The 26,515-nt window shown below is 40.6% G+C and overlaps 1 protein-coding gene across 3 annotated transcripts in view; it reads left to right on the top strand.

The window, feature by feature from the left end:
• The first annotated feature begins 4,898 nt into the window (after window positions 1–4,898).
• crema (cAMP responsive element modulator a) overlaps window positions 4,899–26,515 on the top strand; it is a 58,184-nt gene continuing 36,567 nt past the window's right edge. For 2 of the 3 annotated variants that reach the window (XM_023965169.2, XM_023965168.2), the window contains exons 1-2: window positions 4,899–5,067; window positions 25,086–25,199. In XM_023965169.2, the coding sequence (XP_023820937.1) occupies window positions 25,092–25,199 (108 nt within the window). In that variant the 5' untranslated portion in view covers window positions 4,899–5,067; window positions 25,086–25,091. Of the gene's footprint in view, window positions 5,068–25,085; window positions 25,200–26,515 lie in introns of those variants that run through there. The other variant, XM_078935614.1, reaches the window with a different exon arrangement.

Genomic DNA, 26,515 nt, shown 5'->3' with positions numbered 1-26,515 from the left:
TCACATACTACAAACCTCCACCACAGACATGTGACAGCTCCATCTTCCTGCTGAATGATCTGAACTCTATGCTCGCTTTGAGGCAATGAACAGCTCAATGGCCCAGAAAACTCCACCCTCTCCTGGTGACCAGGTGATGTCACTGTCTTCAGACAGCGTGAGGAGATCCCTCAGTAGGATCAATGCACGAAAAGCCTCAGGTCCAGACAACATCCCAGTCGGGTGCTGGGAGACTATGCGGGGGAACTGTGTGATGTCTTCACAGACATTTTCAACATCTCTCTGAGTCAGGCTGTCATCCCCACATGCTTTAAAGCGACAACCTTCATACCTGTCCCAAAAAAGCCATCTCCCTCCTGCTTTAACGACTACCGTCCGGTTGCTCTGACCCCCATCATCATGAAGAGCTTCGAACGGCTGGTCATGCGGCACATCAAGTCTGTCCTGCCCCCCTCCATGGACCCATTTCAGTTTGCTTATCGGTCCAACCGCTCGACTGATGAAGCCATCTCAACTGCTCTTCCCTCTGCACTCACTCACCTGGAGAATAAGGACTCGGGATACTGTTCATTGACTTCAGTTCAGCTTCAACACCATCACCCCCCCAGCAGCTCACTCACAAACTGGCCCAGCTGGGGCTCAATGCTCCTCTGTGTAACTGGCTGCTACACTTCCTGACGGGGAGACCACAAGCAGTGCGAGTCAGCAGCAACACATCCAGCACCATCATGATGAACACGGGGGCTCCCCAGGGATGTGTGCCAAGCCCCCTCCTCTTTACCATGCTGACCCACGACTGTGCACCGTCACACAGCTCCAATGTCTACGTTAAGTTTGCTGACGACACCACAGTGGTGGGTCTCATCAGCTTCGGCAATGAGACACTACAGGAGTGAGGTGAGCCACCTGTTTGGTTGGTGCAGAGACCATAATCTCCTCCTGAACGTGGAGAAGACGAAGGAGATGGTTATGGATTTCAGGAGAGGCCACACTCAGCATGCTCCTCTGACCACCAACAACACAACGGTGGAAAGAGAGAGCAGCACCAAGTTCTTGGGTGTGAACATCACAGACAACCTCTCCTGGTCCGATAACATCGCATCACTGGCTGGGAAATCACACCAGCGTCTCCCCTTCCTCAGCAAACTGAAGAAAGCCAAAGCCCCTCCCCCCATCATGCACACTTTCTACAGAGGCGCTGTGCAGAGCATCCTGACCAGCTGCATCACGGTGTGGTATGGTGTCTGCAACGCATCCTGCCTGAATTCCCTCCAACGCATCGTGAGGGCGGCTGAGAGGATCATCGGTGCCCCCCTCCCCTCTCTCCAGGATATCTACAGCACCCGTCTCACCCGAAAAGCCCTCTGCATTGCAGATGACCCCACCCATCCATTCCACAGCTCCGCCAGTCTGCTGCCATCCGGGAGCAGAACTCGTGGTCTCAAAGACAGTTTTCTCCTCTAGGCTGTCAGGAAGCTGAACTCTCTCCAGGCCCTGCCCCCCCTCCCCTCTTGTTGCCCCGTTGCCCCCCTGCTCTGGTGATCCCTAACATACACACGTCACCTACCTCCTCAGCACTAATTGCACCTTCCACCAGTCCTCCAGTGCTGTAAAAAAAACTTAAGTTAAAAAAGGAACTTTACTACAGTCACTTTATTTTTCTCCTCTCATTTTTACATTGTTATTTTTTATACCATTTATGCCTCTAATATTTATAGTTTATAGTTTGTTTCTTGTGCAATTTGAAGTTGTCTCCCCGTTTAACTGAAGATGAAGAGAGAGCGAAATTTCAAATTCTATGTATGTGTAAACATTGTAGATTTTGACAATAAAGTTACTTTGACTTTGACTAATGGTGCTGATTTCCTTTTTTGTCACTGATATCTGTTTATTGGCATTTAGAACTTTTTCCTTTGTTTGAATCTAAACTTTATGTTTTCTATTATTGTTTATATAGTTGTTTCACACTTGGATTCATAATTAACACACACATATCAGTTAAAACACAATTTTCTTGAACACAGACATCTGATCTTTTGTCATTTTTCCAGACGTTTTGCTTATTGTCATTCTCCATCTCTGTTTGTAAAGATTACATCAGCAGGGTTTTGCCTACACAAATGACTGAATTCGTGTAACTTTTTTGTAATAAAAAAACTTTTAAAAAACACATAAAACATGAATTCAATTCTTGGCTAAGAATTCAAGTTTTCTAAAAAAAATAAAAATAAAAAACTGCAGTTTCACACATGAGTGTTAAACTTCAACCGACTCAGGCTACGTTCACACTGCAGGCTGAAACTACCCGATTCCGATCTTTTCATGACTGAACAACACAGATCCGATCTTTTCAATTGCGACCCAGGCCACTTGGATATGCCGTCCTGTTTCCGAAACGTATCCGATCTTTTCAATTGCGACCGCCGTCTCACCGGCCAGGCGGCTTGATTCCGAACCATACGTCATCGATACGCAACAAACGTCATAATTTTGCGTTCAAGTAGGCGGGAACGTGAACGTAATCAACAACCATGGCAGACGATGCTACTGAGCACTGACCAGTCAGTGGAAGGGAAGTTAGGTCACCGATTGGATTCATATTTGGGGAGACAGCTCTATTCAGGCCAAACTCCAGGGCTCTTATCGCAACCGAGAGGTTTTTGAAAAAATGTCCAGCTAAATGGCTGAGCGTGGTGTTGAACATTTACTGCGATGACTTTTTTTTCTTTCTCCCCTTTTCGACCGTGGTCAGAAGCGTGGGGGACCCAAGGCTGATCCTCCTCCTCCTCCCTGTTCTGACCCTTAAATTCTCCAGGATTCTCCAGAGCGGGTTAATTAAGAATCAATAGCAGTTATTCTGGGGGAAACCTTCTTCTATTACCGTTCTCCTTCCTCCGTAACACACAACATGAATGCGCGCCCACACTGCCCCCCCCATTCTCCACCTCTGCACGCGCTCTTCTCCTGTCTGTACGGCGCGCGCGGCCCAAACACATCCTCATTCTATTACAGTGGGTACAGACGATTTGCAAAAAGAGCTCCACTGTTGACGACACTGTTGTTGACATCCATTGTTCACGTTGGCTCCGCAAACAACGAGTGACGTCGTTCACCGTTGAGTACTCTTCTGCGCATGCCGGTCAGTTTTGGCTCGTCTCACGGTCACACTGGAGACCACCAAAGTTCGGATTTACTTGGAAATGTGAACGGTCTTGCAAAAAATTGGGATTTTTTCAATGTGCAATGTGCAGTGTGAACGTAGCCTCAGTGGAAGCCCAAATGCCTCTTTGATGGCATTGTATTTGTCACTGTGCTCATCCCAGGCTAATTTGGTGCTAAATAGTTGTCCTGCAGGGTCACTGTGTGGCCCCCACTGTGTGGCCCCCACTGTGAGGCCTTTGAGTCACCCTGTTGGAGCGCTTCTCCTGCTGATGCTTGGCCACCTGGAGCCTCCAACTGCTGGGCCAGCCAAAGAGGAAGAGGAGCACGAGAGCAAGAAGACACACATCATGAGCGTAATGCAGCCTTACTAACCAGAGAGAGACACGGAGCTTCCACTACAACAACACAATCTGATATCCATCAGAAATGCTATTTAAGCTGTAAGGTTATTTAGAAAGGAAAACTTTTATCTGAATATCTTTAATCTACACATTATGTAGTGAAATACAGTGTCAAAAACAAAGATTTCTGGTCATAAATCAAAGCTCCTGCACTTTCAATTGAGCTTCTCCTCTTTGGTAAAGTGATTTTTTTGGTCACTGTTGGAGATTAGTGGGGTTTGGCAGGACAGGAGCGTGTTCCTTGATAACAGCAGGAGCAGCGTAGCACGCAGGAGGACAGATGGTGACTCTGGGATCAGCTAGAATAAAGGCTGAAACAAGGAATCTAAGCAGTGCATCTGACTCCAAAGACCCACGTTATGTAGAACTGCAGAAATTTACCAGTGAAAGGACTTAGTGCTCAAAACAAAACTGAAGTAAAACACACGGAAAAGGGTCTTTCTACTGACTAATAAAACTACCAACAAACAAAATCTGTGGAATTTCAAAAATAAAATAAGAATAAAAAAATGTCTTGTGAAACTTTCTAAAGCAATGTAATAACTTCTGTTTGTTATTTTTTTTAATCATTTTCTATTTCATTCATTTTCTAAATGACATTCTGTTTGGTTTTATGTGACTCAAAACTTTTTTTTCTTTTAAATGTATTGGTGTCTGGTTGCAATTGTGCATTGTTTTAGCTGAAGAAAAAAATGAAATGAAATGACAAACATAAATGAGAAAGGCACAATAAATATTTCATTTCTTTATAATTTCTAAATACGGCGCCATTGCCTTTTAGCCACTAGATGGAAGTAAAAAGCTTTGCAAATACTGAACCAATGAGAACTATTGCGGAGAAAAATAACAAAACATTTTTTTAAAAATGAGTCAAACCCGGAAAAGCGGGAAAGGGAAAAGCAAGAACCAGCTACTGCCTGCTTCATTCCTACTGGCTCTACATTTTATATTTATAAATTTCTATTCAAATATTTTTCAAAATAATTTAAAACAAAATTCTTCACCTAAAAAGTAAATGTTCAATACTATTATATTTAGAGGAATAAACACAATTCTTACAATAAATGTTGGTGACCCAAATTAATATTTTTTTCTAGTTTTAAGTCTCGTTTTTAGCCTTTAGGGATGCAAGTCAATTGCTTCACGTTAGCAAAAGGGTCACGCGAATTATTAAATGTCAATATATCGTTTTTCTTTTAACGAATTATTTCATTAGTTTCTGTAAATTTCTGCATGTTTGTCGGTATAGTACAAGCTTTAATTAGTTTGAATAATTACTTTATTATATATTATTAAGGTTATTCAGAGCAGAGAACGTTGGCCGGAAACCCGGAAGTGCGCAGTAGTGAGACCTCTCGCTCCCCTTACACGCTCTTCGACCTTAAACCGACACGTCGGGTGAGATTCTCGGCACAGCATCATCAGCGCTGACGTGGGAGCTACGTGAGCGAAGGCCGTCCAACCCGACTGTCATTGGTGACGAGTCAGACTACGTAAAACTTGGGTAAGTCTGCCACATTTCGGTCAGCGCCCATCGCATGGAGCCGGAGGACGGCCCTCAATCAAACTTTGTTCAGCGGACTGGAAGGCCGAAGAGTTTCCCGGCCAAAATGGAGACAGAAATGTTTCCAGTTGGTTCAGCAGTTCCTGCACAGCTCCGTCAATTGTCTGCTATGTGGGAAGACGGCAACGAATTCTCCCTTTCAAAATAAAAACAACTATTGGTTTCCGTCCGTGTGACGTTAAAGCTGGTGCAACAGATTTCCAGGAACACATCGCTCTACTTTCGAAATGAAATACAATGAAGTGACACCAAAGTGTCTTCGAAATGTCAAAAGTTTCGTTTTTAATGTACGACGCGGCGTCGCGCTTTTCTTTTCTTTTACAAGTTTTAAACCAATGAGTTATATCACTAGAGGAGACATCACGTGGTTCCTCATGGGAGGAGAGCACAGCCATCTTGGTGAGGTCAAGTTACTGCTGCAGTGAATGCATTTGAACACATTTTTTGCATAATACCAGTTCATTGTTTGTGTTTCAACTGCCAAAATCAGAGAACTGAGTCCATGAAGGAGGAAATATATAATTTCACAGATAAGTATTATAATTTTTTTCTTTTAATGCTGCAGGGGCTTTATTAATATTACACATGTTGACATGGATGATGCTGCAGGGTTATTATCAACATGCTGCATGATGTACGGAGAATTTGCTGTCATCATAAATGTACATTTTATTTTGCTAAACCTGTATACAGCATACTAGGCTATTATAGTAATATAGATTTATACATTTCTGACTCAGTGACTGAACGTTTCACTATTCAGACTTAAGGAAAAAGTGGATCTTAGCAATAAAAAGAGCTAACCCAGATGGATCACTGTGGTACCAACTAGTAATACAGTCTGACTGTTCAAAACATTTTGTGGAAACACATTTTGATGAGAGGCCAGACTGTTTGCTTGAAACCCGACACCATAACATCTGTGTTACACAAATTGATCACTATCATGAATCAGTATAAATCTATTATTTTTCTTTGTTGTTGTTATTTTAGGGTAAATCTATTGTTCACTTTTGGACTTCTTTTGAATATTTATTTTATTATTATTATTATTATTATTGTTATTATTATTATTATTAATAATATTAATAGACTTATATTTTATTATTTATTGACTTATTATGTATGTATTGCTATTATTTATTGTTTGTATTGACTTACTATTGATTTATTATTATTATTATTATTATTGACTTATTGTTGGGTTTTTCTAAATAATTTAAATTACATGTCAAAGAGGTCTAAAACTCCTAAATGTTTACAAATAATTTTTTTTAATTCTTTGTAATAATTTTTTTATTTGTAAGAAGTCCTGCAACAATGCATTTTCATTAAAGTTTGAGCTTTTAAGGCTGACTGTTTCTCTTCTTTAACAACAACAAATTATGTATCTATATATATATTATATATATGAAGATAATACATTTACATATATGTATAAATATATATAAATTGTAAAAACATATATAGTATATAAAAGCTACTTAGACACCACTAAAAGCAATAGACCTTTTTCGCAAAAACCGGAAGTACGTCATCAACGTGTAAACCTAGTTCCGGTTTGTGCTTCGCTTGCGGAGGAATGGCAGAGCCTAGAGTGTTTTCGAAGAGCCTGAGTTGTGTTCCGAAGTTCACCAGCACCGATGTGATGAATAGTGTGAAGATGCATTCGTCCACTAAAGGAAACAAATTGGACAAGGGATATAAATTCGTCCACGAAGAGTTTATCCACCATTACCAAGGTAAGCTTCAGCTAGCTTTAGCCATAGCCGCATCACCGGTAACTCTTTGTTTACGTCAACTGTAAATCCTGGTGTTATTAATTTGTAATATAAGGCATAACACATCGCAGTGAATATGCTGTGTGTATGTTTAAGTGAAAAGGCATGAGATTAACATAACACCCAAAAATTTGGTGAAGCTGTAAATAAGAAATGTTAAGTTGCCCAAATGCGTCTTCATTCTTTTTGCTGCGGTTGCGGCACTTTCTTCACTTACTAGTATTATTTTTCTGAAAGTATGGTGAGCAGAAGTCCTCTTTTCCTGGACATGTCCTCTCTTTTGATACTTATATAATAAAATAACATTGAACATAGATGAAATGTAATTATATTTGCTTCATTTATGCAGCTCTGAACACCAATTACTCTCGATGAAATATCTCACAAACTCACTTCACTCCTGTTTTTTACAAACTCAAATCTGGTCACCCTACTGAAAGTTATAGTTTCATTTTACATTGATGTAGCAACATAAGTATGTCTTAATTTCAACCTATTTAATTTATTGTGTCTAGATATCACTGGATGCAGAATGTGCCAACCTGAAAGCTTTCTTCTGCAGTTGTGTGGCTGCTAAAGGATTTTGCAATCACATAGTTGCCATCCTGTTCCAGAGCGCACATTATTCACAGCTGGGTCTGCAGGCTGCTCCACCCCCCCGGCCTGCACGAGTGGCTTGCAAAGATGGCACAGACCAAGAGCACAGGTGGGTTTGTGATCATATTGTCATTATTTTTTAAGAACGGATGTGTATCCAGAACAACTCTAAATTATTATAAAAACACCCCAAGTAGTGACTACAGACTGTAATTGCTTTTTGCCTTTTACTTATAAGGGAATCCATCCTGAACCGGTTAGTGAGCTGATGGTGCAAAAGCCCAAAACAGTTGGCAGGGACGGTCAGAGGTCCACACTGTACAAGGCATTTACAGGTGATTCACTTTTTGTTGCTTTGTGAGCAAGTTAAGTTTGTTTTTTTTCTAATCTTATGACTAACCAAATTATGGTTACAGCAGATATAATGAATTAAATTGAAATGTAGTTATGCACTTATCAAATCAAATCAAACTTTATTTATAAAATAGCGCTTCTCATGCACTTTATTGCAGCTCGAAGCGCTTTAACACTAAAAACAGTAAACACACAACATTACAATAAAAACCCCAACCCACCCTTCACCCTTCCCACTCCCCTCCATTAAAGCACATGACCCATGGCTCCCACGTACAATGAAATATGACTATGTAACTGTAAAAGAATAAATAAATAAATAAATAAATAAATAAACAAACAAACAAGCATGGCTTGGCTCTGTTGTGAGGAAACAGTATCTGGGAATCCTTTCATACCAGGAGCCAGCCCGGCCACCGGAACATCGCCACAGCGCCCACCCAGACCGGGACAACACCGGGGTCCCCCTCACACCCAAAAGCTGTAAAATTAGACCCCAGCCGCCCCAGCAAGGGCAACAACTGCAGCAACAACCGCTGACCAAGCCGGCAATCCCTGGAGGAAAAGATCCCCTCAAGAAACACTGGGGCTAAAATCATAAGATGCTAAAATTAAAAACATAAAAAAGAAGAAAAAAAAATACATAAAATTGAGAATAAGATGCATAAAATTAAAATAAATACATAAAATAGCATATATTAAAACTAATAGAATAAATTAGCAGTTAAAATCAACTAAAAGCTAAATTAAAAAGGTGAGTCTTGAGCCTCTTCTTACAAACCTCTACTGTCTCTGCGGCCCTGAGGTTCTCCGGCAGGCCGTTCCACAGGCCAGGACCATAATGGCAGAACGAAGCCTCACCATAAGTTTTGGTCCTCACCTTGGGAACAACTAAGAGGCCAGCACCGGAGGACCTCAGGGTCCGCGAGGGCTCATATTTTAAAAGAATATCATTTAAATAAGAAGGCCCAAGACCATAAAAACATTTATAAACCATTAAAAGAACTTTAAAATCAATCCTGAAACGCACAGGGAGCCAATGCAGCGATTTTAAAACCGGTGTAATGTGTTCCCGCCCTCTGGTCCTCGTCAGAACTCGTGCGGCTGAGTTCTGTAGAAGTTGTAAGTTTGAAAGAGACTTTTTGGGTAAACCAGAGAGAAGGGCATTACAATAATCTAAACGACTGAAAATAAAAGCATGCATTAGTACCTCTGTGCTGGCAAGAGAGAGGAACGGGCGACTCTGGCAATGTTTTTGAGATGATAAAATCCTGTCTTAACGACATTTTTAATGTGTGGGATAAAATTTAGCTCAGAGTCAAAAAGTACGCCCAGGTTTCTCACACATGGAGAAGGTTTAAAATTATGAAGATGTGGTAAAATCATCTCTCTCTTGTCTTCAGAACCGATGATTAAAACTTCAGTTTTGTCCTGGTTGACAGTTTATGTCTAACTTTTGTGTGTTGTGTTTCTCTTGTGTAGGACCACAGCCAGATCCATATCTGATGGCATCTGGAAGCAGATTATGCCAGGTGCAGCCCCAACCTCTCATGGCTGTGTTGGATGGGTTTCTGAGATGGAATGAAAGAGAACTTGGATATATATTGTGGCAAATGCATGAATGCATACCTTAAATTACACTTATCTTGTCTTTAACAATCAGTTCAGCCTTCTGTCTTACTGTTGATCTGTAATGTTATTTTTTATTGTAAATGTTTGATGTTATTTGCATACCAAAAAATTAAATGAGGCACAATTTTGACCAAAATTGTTTTATTTGTTCATCTAATTTTTTGTGTAGTCAGTCACATTTCAACAGAAAAATATTACGAATATAACATTTATATTTAATTAGATTTTAAGAATATGTGGAAACACTAAATTTTTCCATACTATTTGAACATTATACATTATTTACATACCAAACATTAATTCACTCTTCAAAACAAAAAAGTCCTTGATAATTTGCCAAAACACGGCGGTTAAGCCAGATCTGATTCACACCGCCCATCAGTGTGAGCGGCACGGGAGAGTCCCTGATGTGGAAGGACTTTATCCTACTGATCACTCTTTCCACCATAATTCTGAGGCGGGTGATGGCTTGGATTTGTTCATTTTCCTCCTTGCTGAATTGAGCTGAAAGCTTAAAAGGTGGAATGATGATCTTAGATCCAATGTCAGTAAGGAGGTCTTGAACGAGGAACTTTTGTCCGCCATGACATCGTCTCCTGGGTCCAGCAAAGGAACTTGGCTTCTAAGTCATGGATGTAATCCAAAGCCTCATCCAGAGCACATGTGAAGATAAAGAAATTAAAAATCAGTCTTAATATATTTATGCTACCTTTCAACACAACACAGTAATCATGTTTTGAAAAGTATGTTAAGTATTTAATTACAAATACATTTAATTTATTTTTGTTAAGGAAATTACAAAATGACAAAATGCTCAAAAGTGATTAAATACATGTAATTAAAATAGGTGAGAGCATGAACATCTTTTATTATAAATATTAATTTTTTCAGGTAGAAATGCATTTATCCAATAACGGTACACATAGTTGACTAACGTTAACCAAACACATTATGAACAACCTTACCTGTGTCACGTAGTCCTGATCCATCTTTACTGCCTTAGCTTAGCCACCGTATGCTAGTATCTTCACAGCATAGCTGCATAGACTGACGTTTGAGGTTCTGTCATATACTGACTCCCTTCTCAAAGGAGCAGTAAAGTTTTTCCAAGGGAAAATACTCCGGACGACACCACTCTTCAGGCGACGAACGACGCAGCCGCACCCCATCCGGAGCGAAGTTAGTAAGTGCCGGCAGCAGAGGGTGCTACCTGTGTTTACATTAAAACTATGCCCTTCATCTCTTCGCATCGCCTATATCCATTTGGGTTTCAGGTTTGGATCCACAGGAAAATAATGAAATGAAAAGTAAGGCTGTTTTTGGTAGGAAGACGAACAGCCTGGAACGCAACAGAGACTGCAACTCTTCGACTCTGCCATTCTTCATATCTGCTGCTACGCTAACAGGAAGTTGTTTTACACGTCATTGACGTATTTCCGGTCGAAAAATGCGGAAGTGTGAAAAAGGTCTATAGAAATCATTGTCATGTGGGCGTCGTCGACCTCACCAAGATGGCGTCACGCTCCGCCACCGTCGGCCAGGCTTCTAAAGCGGGCGTGTCTCCTCTAGTGATATAACTCATTGTTTTAAACATTTTAAAGTAAAAGACCGTTAAATGTATGTTTTTTTGTTTTTAAAACTCCACAACATTTAAGAATAAGGTGACAGTTTTAAATACAAAACTATTAAACTTTTTTAGAATGATTTTTCATAGAAATTGAATTTATTTAAATTAATATTTTCACAAAAATGTCTAGTTGCTGGTGTGATGCTTTAAACTTCAAAACTCAATACTTGAGTTCCTTAGCAAAAAGTAGTGTAAGTGTACCACAAGTATACTTGAAGTTTACTTTTTATATACTTTACTATTATATTTACTACTATACTGCACTACACTTACATGCTCTAAAGTAGACTTGCTATTCTCCTACTCAAGTATACGTAATTTATGGAAGTGATTCTGTAGCATAATTCAAAATAAAAGTCTAAACCAGAAATGTTTTTCCATCTCTAAATGAAGCTGCATTTTCTGTCTCAATATTAAAATTAAAAATCAATCCTTCAAAATGCTTTTTAATTTTCTTTTTCATCAGAAAAAATCTGTCACTTAATTAAAATGATAATGAAAATGGTATTTGACATTTAATTTTTCAATAGTTCTCAGGTAAACGTGTAACAGAATTCATTTAAAAATATCAAATTTGACGGAATGTATTAACAGAAATGCTTTTTCATTTTCTAAATGTAACTGCATCAAATGACTCAAAATTAAAATGAACAATCAATACAGTAAACCCTTGTTTTTCGCGGGGGTTACGTTCCAAAAGGAACCCGTGATAGGCAAAATATGTGAAGTAGAAACCTTTATTTTTTTTACAATTATTATACAATTAAATACTCTATTATACATTGAAAAGAAAGAACAAACCATTTTACAGGCTCAAGCATTTCTTTCACAAATAAAAGTACTTTAGAAACGTTTTTTTTTCAACAAATAACTTCTGTACTGTACTGTCAAATAATAATTTTAATCATCAATGTGAACAGAAGGCTTCAAATCGCAGAGATTAGCCCCGCCCACCACGACCTGAGAGTAATTGGATTAAACGGGAGAAAATTTAAAATGATTGTGAAAAATTACAAAGTACAGTTGGACAAATAGTGACTCAGGTGTATTTCACTGCTCTAGACTGCAGTCTGAGCCGCTGCATCCTGACTCCGCTCTGCAGTGTTTTCTTCTTTTGAAGCCCGCGGTGCAGCTGTGTTTGTTCGGGAGAAGAACATAGTGATTGGCAGTTGTTGTCGTTCTTTTTTCTATGGGTTTTAGAGAAACTCGAAATTGCAAGAGAATTTGCACGTACGTAATGTAAATTTGGCAAGCTGATTTACGTATGTGTACATATTAAACTGCAACGTTTTTGACGCACAGGTAGAGAAGAAGCGGAGTGACTTTTTAGCCAATCAGAATGCAGAACACAATGCACGATGCAAATCCATGAAGTAGCGAAACCGTGAAAAGTAAACCGCGTTACAGCGAGGGATCACTGTACTTCAAAATGCTTTCTCCAGTGATGAAAGTCTTCCGGGTTTTCCCGGAAATCCGGGTTTTTGAGCAAAGCGATGGTACCTTGCGGGAAATAAAGACCTGATCTCTACGGACAAATCGTTTTCCGGATGAAAAAAATTGTCTGAAATCTGCGAATTTTAGCTTTATTTTCGATATTTCTCCGGGGATCTCTATATTTTGTCTTCGTCTTCCCGGCCTAATTGACCAATGACGGGACGTTTTAGTTGCTTTTAGATGCATCGACGGCTCTGATTGGCTCTGTCTGTACCACGTGGTCAGCGTGACGGATTCCCTAGAGACCAAATGGCGGAACCACGCTAAATTTTCACAAACAAATCTGAAGAGTTTGCGATCAAATTTGTGAAAATAATGGCTGGCATCGTCATTATTGAGCGTGGTCACGACATCAGTTGTGAGAAGACGATAAAAAACAAATTAAAGTGGTCTTGGCTGGAAGAAAAAGACAAATATGGCGATTTCTTTCCATCGTACATTCGCAAGACAAATGTTGGAGGTAAGTACAATTTGTGTTCAGAATTTTACTCTCAGCGGTTTTAATACAATTAGTTATGGTGGAATTTATGCAGAGATTAAAACATGGTAACTGTCTTATACATTGTTTGAAATCGCCATTTATGTCAAGTCTATGAATGGTTTGTATGTATCGTTTGTAGTAGTTTTTTAGGACCAGCAAGTCCTTAATGGCAAGTCAAACTAGGCGTTTGAATGAAAAATCATGATGCTCCAATTAGTCTTAGTTTCTTGATTAAGAAGTGAATAACTAGCTGCCAGAATGTACCAGAATGCATCTAAGACCATGTATTTTTCAAAAAGTTTCTCCACGCCCGCCATATCGCTCAAAGAAAAGTTCAGGGATTTTTCCCTTGCCTGGCTTTCATCACTATTTTTCACTTTCTACATAAAAACTGTTTATTCTGTATCATAATTAAAACGAAAATGCAAAGAGGGGATTGCATATTCATTTTAACATCCACCCTGTGAACATTGTCACATTATTCAATTCAAATAAGCATTTCCAGAGGGGAGGTGGGGCGATGATGTCAGTGCTATCTCCGTGTGTCCGGCTGCTAACAGACACGCTAGGAGCAGTGGAGCTTTGTGTTTCCGCCTTCTGCAGACGCACCACGGTCTGCGAAACCCCCCACCCCCGACCAGCTTTTTTTTTTTCGGACCGGCAGCTTCATTCGCATAGCGGAGCGCTAAGCCCTGCGATCCGAAGCTCCCGATCACCGAAGCAGGCGGAAGTCCTGCTAGCTGCAAGCTTCGGTCCGTAACAGAATGGTCCGCTTGATGCCATTGTGAATACAGACCAAACGGAAGGTTCGGGACTCCATCTGGAACAAATTTAATGGAACCGATCCAGAACAAAGGATTTTTCCATTTTGAATACACCCAAAATTATTTTCAGGGTTGTGAAAATAATGAAACACATGGTTCTTAGCAAAAAGAAAACCAAATTAAGAACCACCAAGTAGCTTACCTGATTTAATCACATGCAGTTTGAAACAGTCTTTGCCTTGAGGTGTGGGAACACAGTCACCCATTCCACTTGGTGACTAGAACACATTAATGAGAGGCAGAGGGGCCCGTTGCGTGATATGAAGCTGGGCACATAGGCAGCTTCCCCACAAATTTTGACCAAAATCTGGACCTGTAGCAGTTGCGTTAAAACCATACACCGCAAAAGCCAATGGACAAATTGAGGTGTGACGTCACCCAGAGAAAATGTCGTACCGCCAGCTCTCCCAAATGATGCCAAATCCCTCACCATTGCTTCCTGATACCGGCACTGCCATGTTGAAGCCAGTCGACAGTGATAGGCCTGAGTTGCTCTGAGTCATCATATCTATGGCAACTACTGTTGCCAAACAGGCGTGGGCTTATTTTGAGTCCCCACCTCTTTCCCTGCTTCTACCTCTTGAACGCTGCATTTCCATTGACTATAAAATTGCGCAAATTGGATTTGCAATAAAAATTCACCTAATGGACTTCCGGTTATGGCGGCCATGTGAAAAGTCGTGTTTTCTGCCGCTCTGCAGCTCGTGCTATACCAAGAACTTTACTTGCTGCTATCCAAAACTAAATTACAAGAGGAATGAAGGAATAATGCCTAAAAAACCTAAAACTGGAAAAGAAACAACTGAAAATTCTAAGCAACCCAAGTTAACAGAGTTTCGTCTTCGAGGGGAAGCGCAGAAGGCTAACGCTGCCACTGTCCAAATGGCGGAGACGCGCGAGGAGGAAAGCAGCAAGGTGGATAAAATACTGTCTGTTGTGACCTCCATGAAGACAGACTTTTCTACAAGATTTGACAAACTTTTATTGGCAGTCGAAGACATAAAACTGGAACTGAATGATTGCGCTGAACGAGTGACACAAACGGAGGTGCGCATTTCCAACACGGAGGACGACATCAGCGTTTTGCAGGCCAAGGTGAGCGCACTGGAAGCAAAAGGAAAAGTTCTGGAGGACAAAGTCTTAGATTTGGAATCAAGATCAAGGCGGAACAATTTAAGACTTGTCAATTTGCCAGAAGGAGCTGAAGGACAGGACCCATGCCTGTTCTTGGAAAAGTGGCTTCCAGAGGCGCTCGGCACCGAAATGCTTCAGACTCCGCTGACCATAGAAAGAGCGCACCGGATCGGACCGCGGAGAGACGGCAACGCTCCACCTCGCACTCTCATCATGAGATTCCTTAACTATAAGGATAAGCTGGCTGTTGTCTCTGCGGCGCGGGCCAAAAAGGATCTTCGCTACAAGGAGCAGCGGATCCGATTCTACCCGGACCTCGCGGCGGGAGTGCACCAGCTTCAGAAACAGTTCGACTCGGTTCGAGAGGATCTGCGCAGATTGGGGATAAAGCACGGAGTGATTCACCCAGCAAAGTTACTGGTGACCTACGAGGGGAAGACGCACGCCTTTAAAACACCGACAGAGGCTCGAGAGTTTCTCAAGAAGATCCAGAAGAACTCTGAGTGAAAGTGATTCTGATCTGACATACTATTCTCTCAACAGTTGTGAGAAACAGGTAACGGGACGGGAAAATTGGCATTCCAATATGGAAACATCTGAGTGACTTTTTTTTCTTCTTCCTTTATTTTTCTTTTTCTTAATTAATAATATTTTTTGAAACAATTTCTACAACTGTATACATTAAGTGAAAATTAGCAGCGTAGAAAAATTATTTTTGGTCAAGGCACGACCAGCAGTGGCGTTAATGTTCGATTTGAGTGACATGGGCAGACTGCTCCTCCCAGAGAGAGGATCAGGCACGTGCCATGGCGGGAGACACAATGTGGGGGGAGGGAAACCCATTCAGTTGGGTAAATGGGGTAACGGGTGTTCAAGTTTGGTGTTTTGGATATGTTCTCTTATATCCAGGTTAGTTAGGCTTCTCTTTAAAAAAATGTTCATTGTATTATGTGAAAGTTTCACAGCAGCTGAAAAGAAATACAGATCTCTTCTTTTTTTTCAAGAGACAATTTACTCTAAATGCAAATAAATACTTTGATCTGTCCAAATTAATGCAAGGAGTAGATCTAAACTTTGTAACATGGAATTGCAGGGGATTGCAACGTTTCAAAAAGGTCAAAAAAGTAATAAACAAAATAAAAGATATGGGGTCCAAAATAGTCTTTCTTCAGGAGACCCATCTTCTAGAGGAAGACGAAAAAAGAATTAGAAGAAGATGGCGAGGGAGCGTATTTGCTTCAGCATTTTCTTCCAGAGCAAGAGGAGTGATGACTCTTATTCATGAATCTGTACCATTCCATGTCAGTAATGTGATTAAAGACAAGAGGGGTAGATATTTAATAATACAAGGATCATTATTGTTGAAAACATTAAATTTGGTTAATATTTACGGTCCTAATTCTGATGATTTTAAGTTTTATGAAGACCTGTTCCTTACACTTTCAGCGCTGCCCGGGCAATTTATAATAGCTGGGGACTTTAACTGTACCTTAAATCCAAGCCAGGATAGATCCACAGGAACCGACCAAACTCATAACAACTGTAGACTGAGTATTCGGAGATCAATGAAAGAACTAAAACTGCTAGACATTTGGAGGGAATTAAATCAGCAAACCAAGGCCTATTCATGCTATTCTGCAACATTTCAAACCTACTCACGTATAGATTATTTCCTAATTTCTTCTGAATTGATGTCCAAAATCCAAAAATGTACATATGACAATATTGTAATTTCGGACCATGCTCCATGTTGCCTAGTATACAGGGATGAAAAAATATCCAGCGACCCTCCTAGATGGCGATTCCAACACAAATGGCTGCAGGACGGAGAGTTTGTTAAATACATAGGAAAACAAATAGATGACTTTTTCTACTTCAACACAGATCAAACTTCAGCCTGCATTAGATGGGATGCCTTTAAGGCATTTCTTAGAGGAAAAATAATTAGTTACACAAGCTATAAAAATAAGAAAGACAAACAAAATTTTGCTCAACTAGAGAACAAAATAAAACACACACAACAAAAAATTTATGAAAATGGGGATCTGGAAGCAAAAAAAGAGTTATTACTCCTAAGAGCAGAATATGACAAACAGTCCAGTAACAGGGCTGCATCAAGCCTTTTAAGGTTAAAACAAACATTTTATGAACAAGGTGACAAGGCTGGAAAATTATTGGCATGGCAAATAAAACAACTGGAAACTAAAACCTCTATCACATGTATCACAAAAAATGAACAAAACTTAGTCAATCCAAAAGATATCAACGACGCCTTTAGAGAGTATTACCAGAAACTGTATGACGCTCAAGGGAACTGTAATCCTACTGACATTAATAGTTTCCTAAATAGGCTGAATATTCCAGTTATCTCAAATGAGAATAAGATCAATTTGAATTTAAAGTTTAATAACATAGAAGTCGCACAAACTATTGAAAACATGAAATCAGGAAAAAGTCCAGGTCCAGATGGTATTCCGATTGAAATATATAAAAAATTTAAGGATAAATTGCTAACACCCCTACTGGAAATGTTTACTGAGGCATTTGAAAAAGAATGTCTTCCACTCTCCATGAATCAAGCCCTTATCACATTACTGCCAAAACCAGGTAAACCACCTAACAAATGCGAGAATATGAGGCCTATTAGTTTACTGAATTCTGATCTTAAAATTATTTGCAAATTGTTAGCAAGGCGTCTCCAAAACGTTCTGCCACATATAATAAATAGAGATCAGAATGGCTTTGTTGCTGGAAGACTAGGATCTCATAATGTGAGAAGAGTTTTAAATATCATTCATCATAAAAAAGAAAACAGAGATACTGCTCTCCTGTCATTAGATGCAGAAAAAGCATTTGATAGGGTTGAGTGGCCCTATCTTTTCAGTATCTTGGAAAGATTTGGATGCGGATCCAACTTTATAAAATGGATCAAGATTTTGTATAAAGACCCGACAGCGGAAGTTTTAACAAATAGAAATTTCTCTAAGCCAATTAAAATTAAAATAGGATGTCGGCAAGGATGTCCTCTCTCTCCTTTGCTTTTTACTTTAGCAATAGAACCATTTGCAGCAGCGATTCGTGCACATACACAGATAACTGGAATCACAATAGGACCCACTGAACACAAAATTTCTTTGTTTGCAGACGATGTCATTTTATATTTGAGTAACCTTACTTCATCAATCCCAGCAGTGCTGGAAGTGATTCAAATATTTGGAAGTATTTCAGGATATAAAGTGAATAATGCAAAATCCTCAATTTTAATGCTAAATTCTATGGAAAGGCAAAAACCCACTTCCAAAACATCTCACTTTAAAGTAGTTGAACATTTTGAATACTTAGGAGTGGTAATTGTACCAAAGCTGGATCAAGTTGTCCAACGTAACTATGATTACTTAAAAGAAAAAATCAAAGATTCAATAGACAGATGGATGAAGCTGCCCATAACTATAATGGGAAGAATAAATATCCTAAAAATGAACGTGTAATGTCTGTTCTTGTCTTACAGACATATAATAGACTGCAGGACACTCTGTAGGTTCAACTCTTGAGACTTTTATTCCTCCGTTGCTCTCTAACATACATTCCAGTTCCAGACGTTCATCAATCACTTCTTCGTGTCCTTTTCAACTCGGTCCCTTCTTGCTTAACTTACCAGTGCCCTCTACTGGTCACTTCTAACATTACATCTCCCCCTTCAAGTAACGTTTTAGAAAACTCTCAATGGAACTTATGACATCCTTGTGTAAACAGTTATTTTAATAATAACTCAATTGCCTTATAAAAATTCTAGGCTTCATACTCTTACATGAAATTAAACATTCTTTCTTACTCTAGGCTTCAACTTATTACCTAAAATTAACATACTTCCTTTAACTTCTTATCCTCCTTTTCTTTCAGAAACAGCTACAGCAAAAATGGCTGAACAAATTGAAACAGCTGCTGAAATACATAAACAAAGGGAGCATACATTCTCAGAGATTACTAATTTTCTCTACTAAAGTCCTAAATCACCAATCTAGTCTGACTGGGGCTTTGCTCACTCTGCCTGAGCGAGTGACGGTACCCGTCCCGGGTGAAATTGGAAGAGTTCGCTGCTTTTCCCCTTCCTGCGTGTCTTCTAGAGTGTGCTGGTTGGTGGACTCACTGACAGGTTTAGGTGGTGGTGGTGGTGGGATGAACTGCAGGTGTCGTCTGTTTCTTCTGTAGCGCTCTCCTTGATCTGTTTCCACGACGTAGGACCTTGGAGTGGAGCTAGAACTGTGAACCACGGCAGACGTTGTCCATCCTTTCTGTCCGTCCAGTTTGGTGAGCACTGAGTCTCCCGGCTGCAGTGGATGTAAAAGTCTTACTCCATTTCTGCCATTGTAGTAGTAAGCTTGCTTTTGCTTGGCAGCTGCATCTGCCTGTCGGATCTTCTCCTCTGTAGGCCATCCCGGTTTCAGGTTGTCATGCAAGGTGGGTAGCGTAGTTCTTATTTTCCGGCCCATCATCAGTTCTGCTGGACTGACACCTGTGGAGGAGGAAGGTGTGGCTCTGTACGACATTAAGGCCAGAAGTGGATCATCCTGTTTCAAAATGCTTTTAGCTGTTTGAACTGCCCGCTCAGCCTGACCATTACTCTGTGGGTAATGTGGGCTTGATGTGACATGAACAAAGTCATATTCCTGACTAAACTCTCTCATTTCTGCGGAAACTAGCTGGGGTCCGTTATCACTCATCAGCACCTCCGGGATGCCGAAACGTGCAAATGTGGCTTTCAGCTTAGCTACAACCTGACAGCTGGTAGTTGTGGGCAGGTTCAGTATTTCAAGATATCTGGAGTAATAGTCAGATACCACTAAATAGTGTTTCTTCCTAAACTCAAACAAATCTATGGCAACCTTTTGCCACGGCCTTGATGGGAGCTCACTAGGCATCAATGGCTCCTTTCTCTGCGAACCTCTGTTTTCCTTACAGAATGCACACTGTTGCACAGTTGTCCCGATCTCCTCCGACATTCTGGGCCACCACACCGACTGATTAGCTCTTTCTCTGCATTTAACCAGCCCTTGATGTCCATCATGTATTCTCCTCAATATAATCCCTCTCATTTCTGTGGGAACAACAATGCGCCTGCCTCTGATGACTAATCCATCAACCTCTGACAGTTCTCCTCTGACATGATAAAATTCCCTGATCGACTCTGGTACCATGTCAACATACTCAGGCCACCCATTTCTGATGAATCCTATGACTGCCTGTAGCAGACTGTCATTTTCTGTGTGTTGTCTTAACTCTGTCATCCTGTACGTTGTGGCTGGGATCTGACTCATGACCACCTCAATATGTGTTGCCACATCCTCATGACTGGTCTCATCGCCATAACGCTGTTCAGGGCCCCTAGAGAGTGCGTCTGCTACCGCTAAGGTCTTGCCTGGGGCATACTCTGCTATGGCATTAAAACGCATAAATCTCATCAGTAACCTCTGGCACCTAACTGGTACACAGTCCAGGTCTTTGTTGTTCATCAGAGGTACTAGTGGTTTATGATCTGTAACCAACCTAAAAGAGTCCAGTCCATACAAGTACTTGTCAAAGTGTTCGCACGCCCATACGCTGGCCAAACACTCCTTTTCGATCTGTGCGTATCTTCTTTCTGCATCGCTGAGGCGTCTGGAACAGTAAGCTACCGGTTTCCAGTGATCCCCATGTTGCTGAAGGAGGACGCCCCCTAGCCCATAGCTGCTAGCATCTGCTGACACAAGGGTGGGTTTGCTGGCATCGTAGAAGGTGAGTATTGGAGAGGTAGTCAGCGCTGTCTTCACCTTTCGGAACGCCTCACACTGTGCAGGTCCCCATGTCCACTCCACTTGTCCTTTCAGTAGCTCGTACAATGGGTGAGCCACGGTTGACAGTTCTGGTACGAACTTGGCTAAATAATTAACCATCCCCAAGAACCTTTTAAGTTCTGTTACATTTTGCGGCTGTGGAAAATTCTCTATACCTGTCACTTTTTGTGGGTCAGCTCTGACGCCAGCTTCATCAATTATGTGGCCAAGAAAACGAACTTCTCTTTGCTTGAACTTGCACTTTGCTCTGTTCAGCTTGAGGCCTGCTGCTTCTATGACTTTCAAAACCTTGGTCAGTCGTTGGTCGTGCTGCTCCTCTGTCGCGGCATGGATCAAAACATCATCCATAAAGATCTCTACACCTTCCAAGTTGGCAAGAGTCTCTGTCATTTTCCTTTGAAAAATTTCTGGGGCACTTGTTATTCCGAATGGAAGACGGCGGAAGGCATATCTCCCAAATGGAGTAATGAAGGTTGTCAATATCTTACTCTCTTCATGCAGGGGAATCTGGTAAAATCCGCTTGCTGCATCCAGTGATGTGAACACTTTTGATCCTGTGAGTTTTGGCAGAATTTCCTCCACGGTGGGCATGATGTACTTCTCCCTCTTCACCGCTTTATTCAGTTTCCGGAGATCTGCACAAATTCGAACCTCCTTTTTATTGGGTTTGAGAACTGGCACCATCGCAGCACACCATTCTGTTGGCTGTGTGACTTTTTCAATTATGCCTTCTGTCTCCATGCGCTGAAGTTCCTTTTTCACCAGTGGCACCAGCGGCAGAGGTATCCGTCTGGCTGCATGCACCGCATATGGTTGGGCGTCTTCACGCAGGGCTATTTTTACTGGTTCAGTTTTAAGCAGTCCTCCAGCTCCAAACACGTCTGAGACCTCCTCGAGCCTCTTCACTAAGCCCAATTTTACAGCTTCACTGCGACCCAACAAGCAGCTTGTTCCTTGTATCACGTACACATTAAATGCATAGTTTCTTCTTTTGTAGCTGGTTTCGCCTAGAAACTTCCCCATGCATTTGAGTTCACCACCAGGGCTTACAAATTGTGTATCTGGAGCCAACAGTTCAGTTGTAGGGCTCATCTTTTTGAAAGTCTCTTGATCAATAACCGTAGCATCCGCTCCCGTGTCAATTTTAAAGTTCACCTTCACATTTTTTATGGGTAAAGTTACAGTCCATGCACAATCTTTATCCTCCCCATTTACGGCTCCCAGGAAATATGCCTGCTCTGGAAGATCATTTGTGACCTCTCTCACTGCTTTAGAATGACATTTACGTTCCCAATGTCCATGCTTTTGACACTTGTTGCATTTACTTTTCAGTGCAGGGCAAAGCCTTTGATCTGAATGGCGTGGTTTTCCGCACCTCCCACACTCCTCCTTCGTGTGAGTGCTGTGACTGTTAGGTTCATGCCGCTGCATTTTTCTTCTCTGCTGTCCCTCAGACTTTCTGACAGCTGTGACTTTAGCCAGCTGAGATTCTGGTCGGTTAGCTTGAAGATTCACTTGTCGCGTTATCTCTTCCGCCTGACGTACGCGCTCGATTACGTAAGTCAACGTCAGATCCGCTTTAATCTGGAACTGGCGGGAAAGTTCTTTGTCTGATATCCCAACGACCAGACGGTCCCGAATATGCTCGTCTCTTTTGTCACCAAACTCACAGTGCTCAGCGAGTTCATACAATGTCCTGATGTACATTTCGGCCGTTTCTCCCTGTTTTTGATTCCGTTGGTAGAAACACGCTCGCTCGTGGATAATATTGCGTCTCGGAATGAAATATTCGTCAAACTTTTGTAATACGATTTCAAAGTTCTTCTTATGAGCCTCCTCATCGAATTCAAACGAAGCGAATATCTTTTCAGCTTCACTGCCCATCCCGTAGATCAGCGAACTCACTTGAATCTCGCCGTCATCTTTATTCAGCTTGGTCGCCAGCCGGTAGCGGCAGAAACGCTGTCTCCACTCCGGCCATTCTGCTGGGCTGTCGAATTTGAACTCACTTGGCGGGTTGAACTTTGCCATGACTTCTATCCCGACACAGGAGCACTTCTGACACCATGTAATGTCTGTTCTTGTCTTACAGACATAAAATAGACTGCAGGACACTCTGTAGGTTCAACTCTTGAGACTTTTATTCCTCCGTTGCTCTCTAACATACATTCCAGTTCCAGACGTTCATCAATCACTTCTTCGTGTCCTTTTCAACTCGGTCCCTTCTTGCTTAACTTACCAGTGCCCTCTACTGGTCACTTCTAACATTACAGAACGTATTGCCAAAACTGCTATACTTGTTCCAAAATATCCCTCTGGCACCCCCTCTAGAATTATTTGCTTGGTTAAAGAAAATCACAGTAGCCTTTATATGGAACAACAGAAAACCTAAACTCCGTCTTACTTTACTATACTTACCATTTGATGGAGGGGGGCTAAAATGCCCTAATTTTAAGCATTACTTCTGGGCTACACATCTGCGCTCCATTATGTTTTACTTCTCTAATGAGAATAATCCACATTGGGTGGAAATGGAGTCCCACAATTTAAAAATACCTTTACCGTCGTTCTTATACTCCGATAAAATAAGAAAGTTACAAAGACAAATCAAAAATCCTTTCTTGAAACACATGATAAAGGTCTGGTTTGAGGTCAAAAACTATTTAAAAGAAGTAAATTTTTTATCACAATTCAGCCCAATCTGGGGTCACCAGTGTTTTGTACCAGGAAGAATGGATACAACGTTTAAAACGTGGGCATCCAAAGGACTTAGAACAATTAGAGATTTGTACCCCTCACAGTCTGATACCTTTATGTCCTTTGAGGAGCTAAAATCTATGTACGACCTGGATAAAAAACACTACTTTAAATATCTTCAGTTAAGAAGCTTTGTGAATGCAAACCAAAAGAGTCTTAACAAAATTCCTCTTTCACAGCTGGAAACCCAGATGATGAAAAACAAATTAAGAAAAGGCATAATTTCGGACCTCTATAACTTATTGACATCTAATACATCAGAGAACTCAAATGGTAAATTAAAATCATGGAATGATGACTTATCACTCAATATTAATGAAAATGATTGGACAAGGGCATGTTGTAAGATTCATTCTATGTCTATTAACAGTCGACTGAGAATACTACAATTTAAATGGTTAATGCGTTTATATACGACACCAGTGCAACTAAATAAATATAATAAGAACATACCAGATGTTTGTGCAAAATGTGGATTTAAAGGCACATTGAAGCATTGCATGTGGGAATGTCACCAAATACAAATCTTTTTGGAAGAAGTTAAAATTACAATAGAAAAAATAATCTCAAAACAACTTACATTGAGCCCTACCCTATTTCTTTTGACTATATATCCAGTGAAACATAATTTTAGTAATACAGAGAGTACATTTATTGATATCAGTTTCTTAACGGCTAAAAGGTGTATTGCACAGGCTTGGAAAAACATGAGCAGACCTAGCATAAATCAGTGGCTAAAACAAATGTTGTATTGCCTTCCTTTGGAAAGAATAATGTATATCCATAAAAGCAAACAACACCTATTTGAGGAAATTTGGGGACCCTTTATTAATTATATTCAAAAATTAGAACTAATAGATGATTCAACAGATTTTTGATCTCAACCGCACGGAATTTTGCAACCTCAGTTTAAAAGCTTTTGAAAAGGAGAGTTGTGATGGTATCATGTAAGAGAAGCAATGTTCGTTGTTAAGTTTTGTTTTATGTAATTATAATTTTTATTTGTTTGAGTGCAGATATTTGTTTTGAGTGAAATGTCATACAATACAGTTTAGTTTTTTTTGTTTGGTTTGTTTTTTGTTTTTTTTTAATTATTTTATTTCCTTTTTGCTTTTTGTCTTTTTATAAGGAAAACGTAACTGGTATTATTGAAGTTGCTGTGTTGTCATGACTAATTCTTTAAATAAAAAGTTGTGGGGAAAAAAAAAAAAAAAAAAATTCACCTAATGGAAACATGTCAATTTTAAAAAACTTGCATTTATCGAGAAAAAATTGCGCTTGGAGGAGGTGGTTTTTGAGGCATATCGGAATGGACATAATTCACAAAACTGAAATGGAAACCCTTTTTTCTCTAATTAAATGAGACGTGACCAACAACTCTGCACAGGTAGACAGTTCCCTTTTCTTTTTTTTTTTGTCATAATTGCGACCTGTGCGTCTTTTTAGGTAAGCATGGATACATCGGTTTCGTCTCAGCTGGACAGCAGTTTGCAGGACTCTGAGACAGGTGGAGAGGAGAACCTCAGTGATTCAAATGCATCTCCTTCAGCTTCCACACAGGTGAAGATTTTTTTTTTTGATTCTGAATATTTTTGGTTGAGTAGAAACCGTTTAAATGACTAAGCTGGAACATCTAATTACCCTTTAATCCAAATAACTGCTTTTGTCAACTTCAGTAACACCAGCAGTCAAGCCTCAGAACATCACATTACCACCACCGTGTTTAAATATTGAGCGCATTTGTCCAAAAGTTTTGGAAATATTCCATGTTTCTGTCAAATAGGACCACATATTTGTGTTCTTTTTGTTCATTTCCTTGAATTCCTCCATGGATTATTTTAAACCTGACTTGCAAGAAATTTCAATTTATTTATTTTTTGTGGGGTTGGGGTTGTGCCGATGGATGCTGTACCATCGTCCATCGTGATGGGTGACTGACCTTACGATGGAGAGACACCATCGTGAGGTCACGCCCCCGCCAAGCTGCAAGTCGGCACCATAAGCTGTGGTTACACAGGCAAAATATCCTGATCGGATCAATTGTCGGATTAAAATCCAACCGTGTACATGGGCCCAGAAAAATGTTTTCAGAATATAACAAACGTTCACATGGGGTCACACTTTCGGTCGAAATAAATCATTTGCACATGCGCAGTAGTGTTTGAAAAACCGGAAGAGGATATGAGTTCCGCCGAGCGGCTATATACATAGATATGTCAGCTCGGTAATATACTAGATGATCTTCTAAACGTGCTTTTATTATTGTTACAGTTATTATGAAGCGCCTGTTCGCTCATCATTTTATTTTTAATCAGTGTGGTCAGTGCTTTTTCTGTTGAAGAACGGAGCCGGAAAGAAGCCATGGTTAGCAGTATGCTAACACGGGCTAACAACATTGGCTTTGAATTGACATAAAATCCATGCGGGAAATTCTGCAATCTGCATCTCGGCTGCACGTAAATATGTGGGAATAACGTCAGCCTTTCTTTTGTCGGGACACACTGGAAACACTAATCTACATGATTGTTTGAACGGTTTCTAAGGACTGAGCGGCATTTTTGCCAATTGAACAGCTCACACACCGCCCCAAAGCCGCTGTGTGTGTGCTGGCGGTCTGAGCTCTGCTCAGACACACACTTTTAGACCCAGTTCTTCTGACTTCGGTAGGTCGTTCCCCTAGAGCTGCGGGACGGATCACAGTCCTAAGTCTCCCACACATATCGCACACGTAACAAAGCATCCTCCCTTCCCCTCAAACACAAAGCTGTAAGTCCGTGCTCCACCGGTCCACTTGACTAATTTAGTGCAGGAGCGGACTACTTCTTTTCTGTTTTGTTCGCGTCACTAGCCCATGTATATAGCAGCTCTGTAATATA

Source organism: Oryzias latipes, chromosome 17 (assembly GCF_053564925.1).
Source record: "Oryzias latipes strain Hd-rR chromosome 17, Olatipes_Hd-rR_3.1".
NCBI classification, from domain to species: Eukaryota; Metazoa; Chordata; class Actinopteri; order Beloniformes; family Adrianichthyidae; genus Oryzias; species Oryzias latipes.
This window is presented reverse-complemented; position numbering and strand designations above follow the sequence as displayed.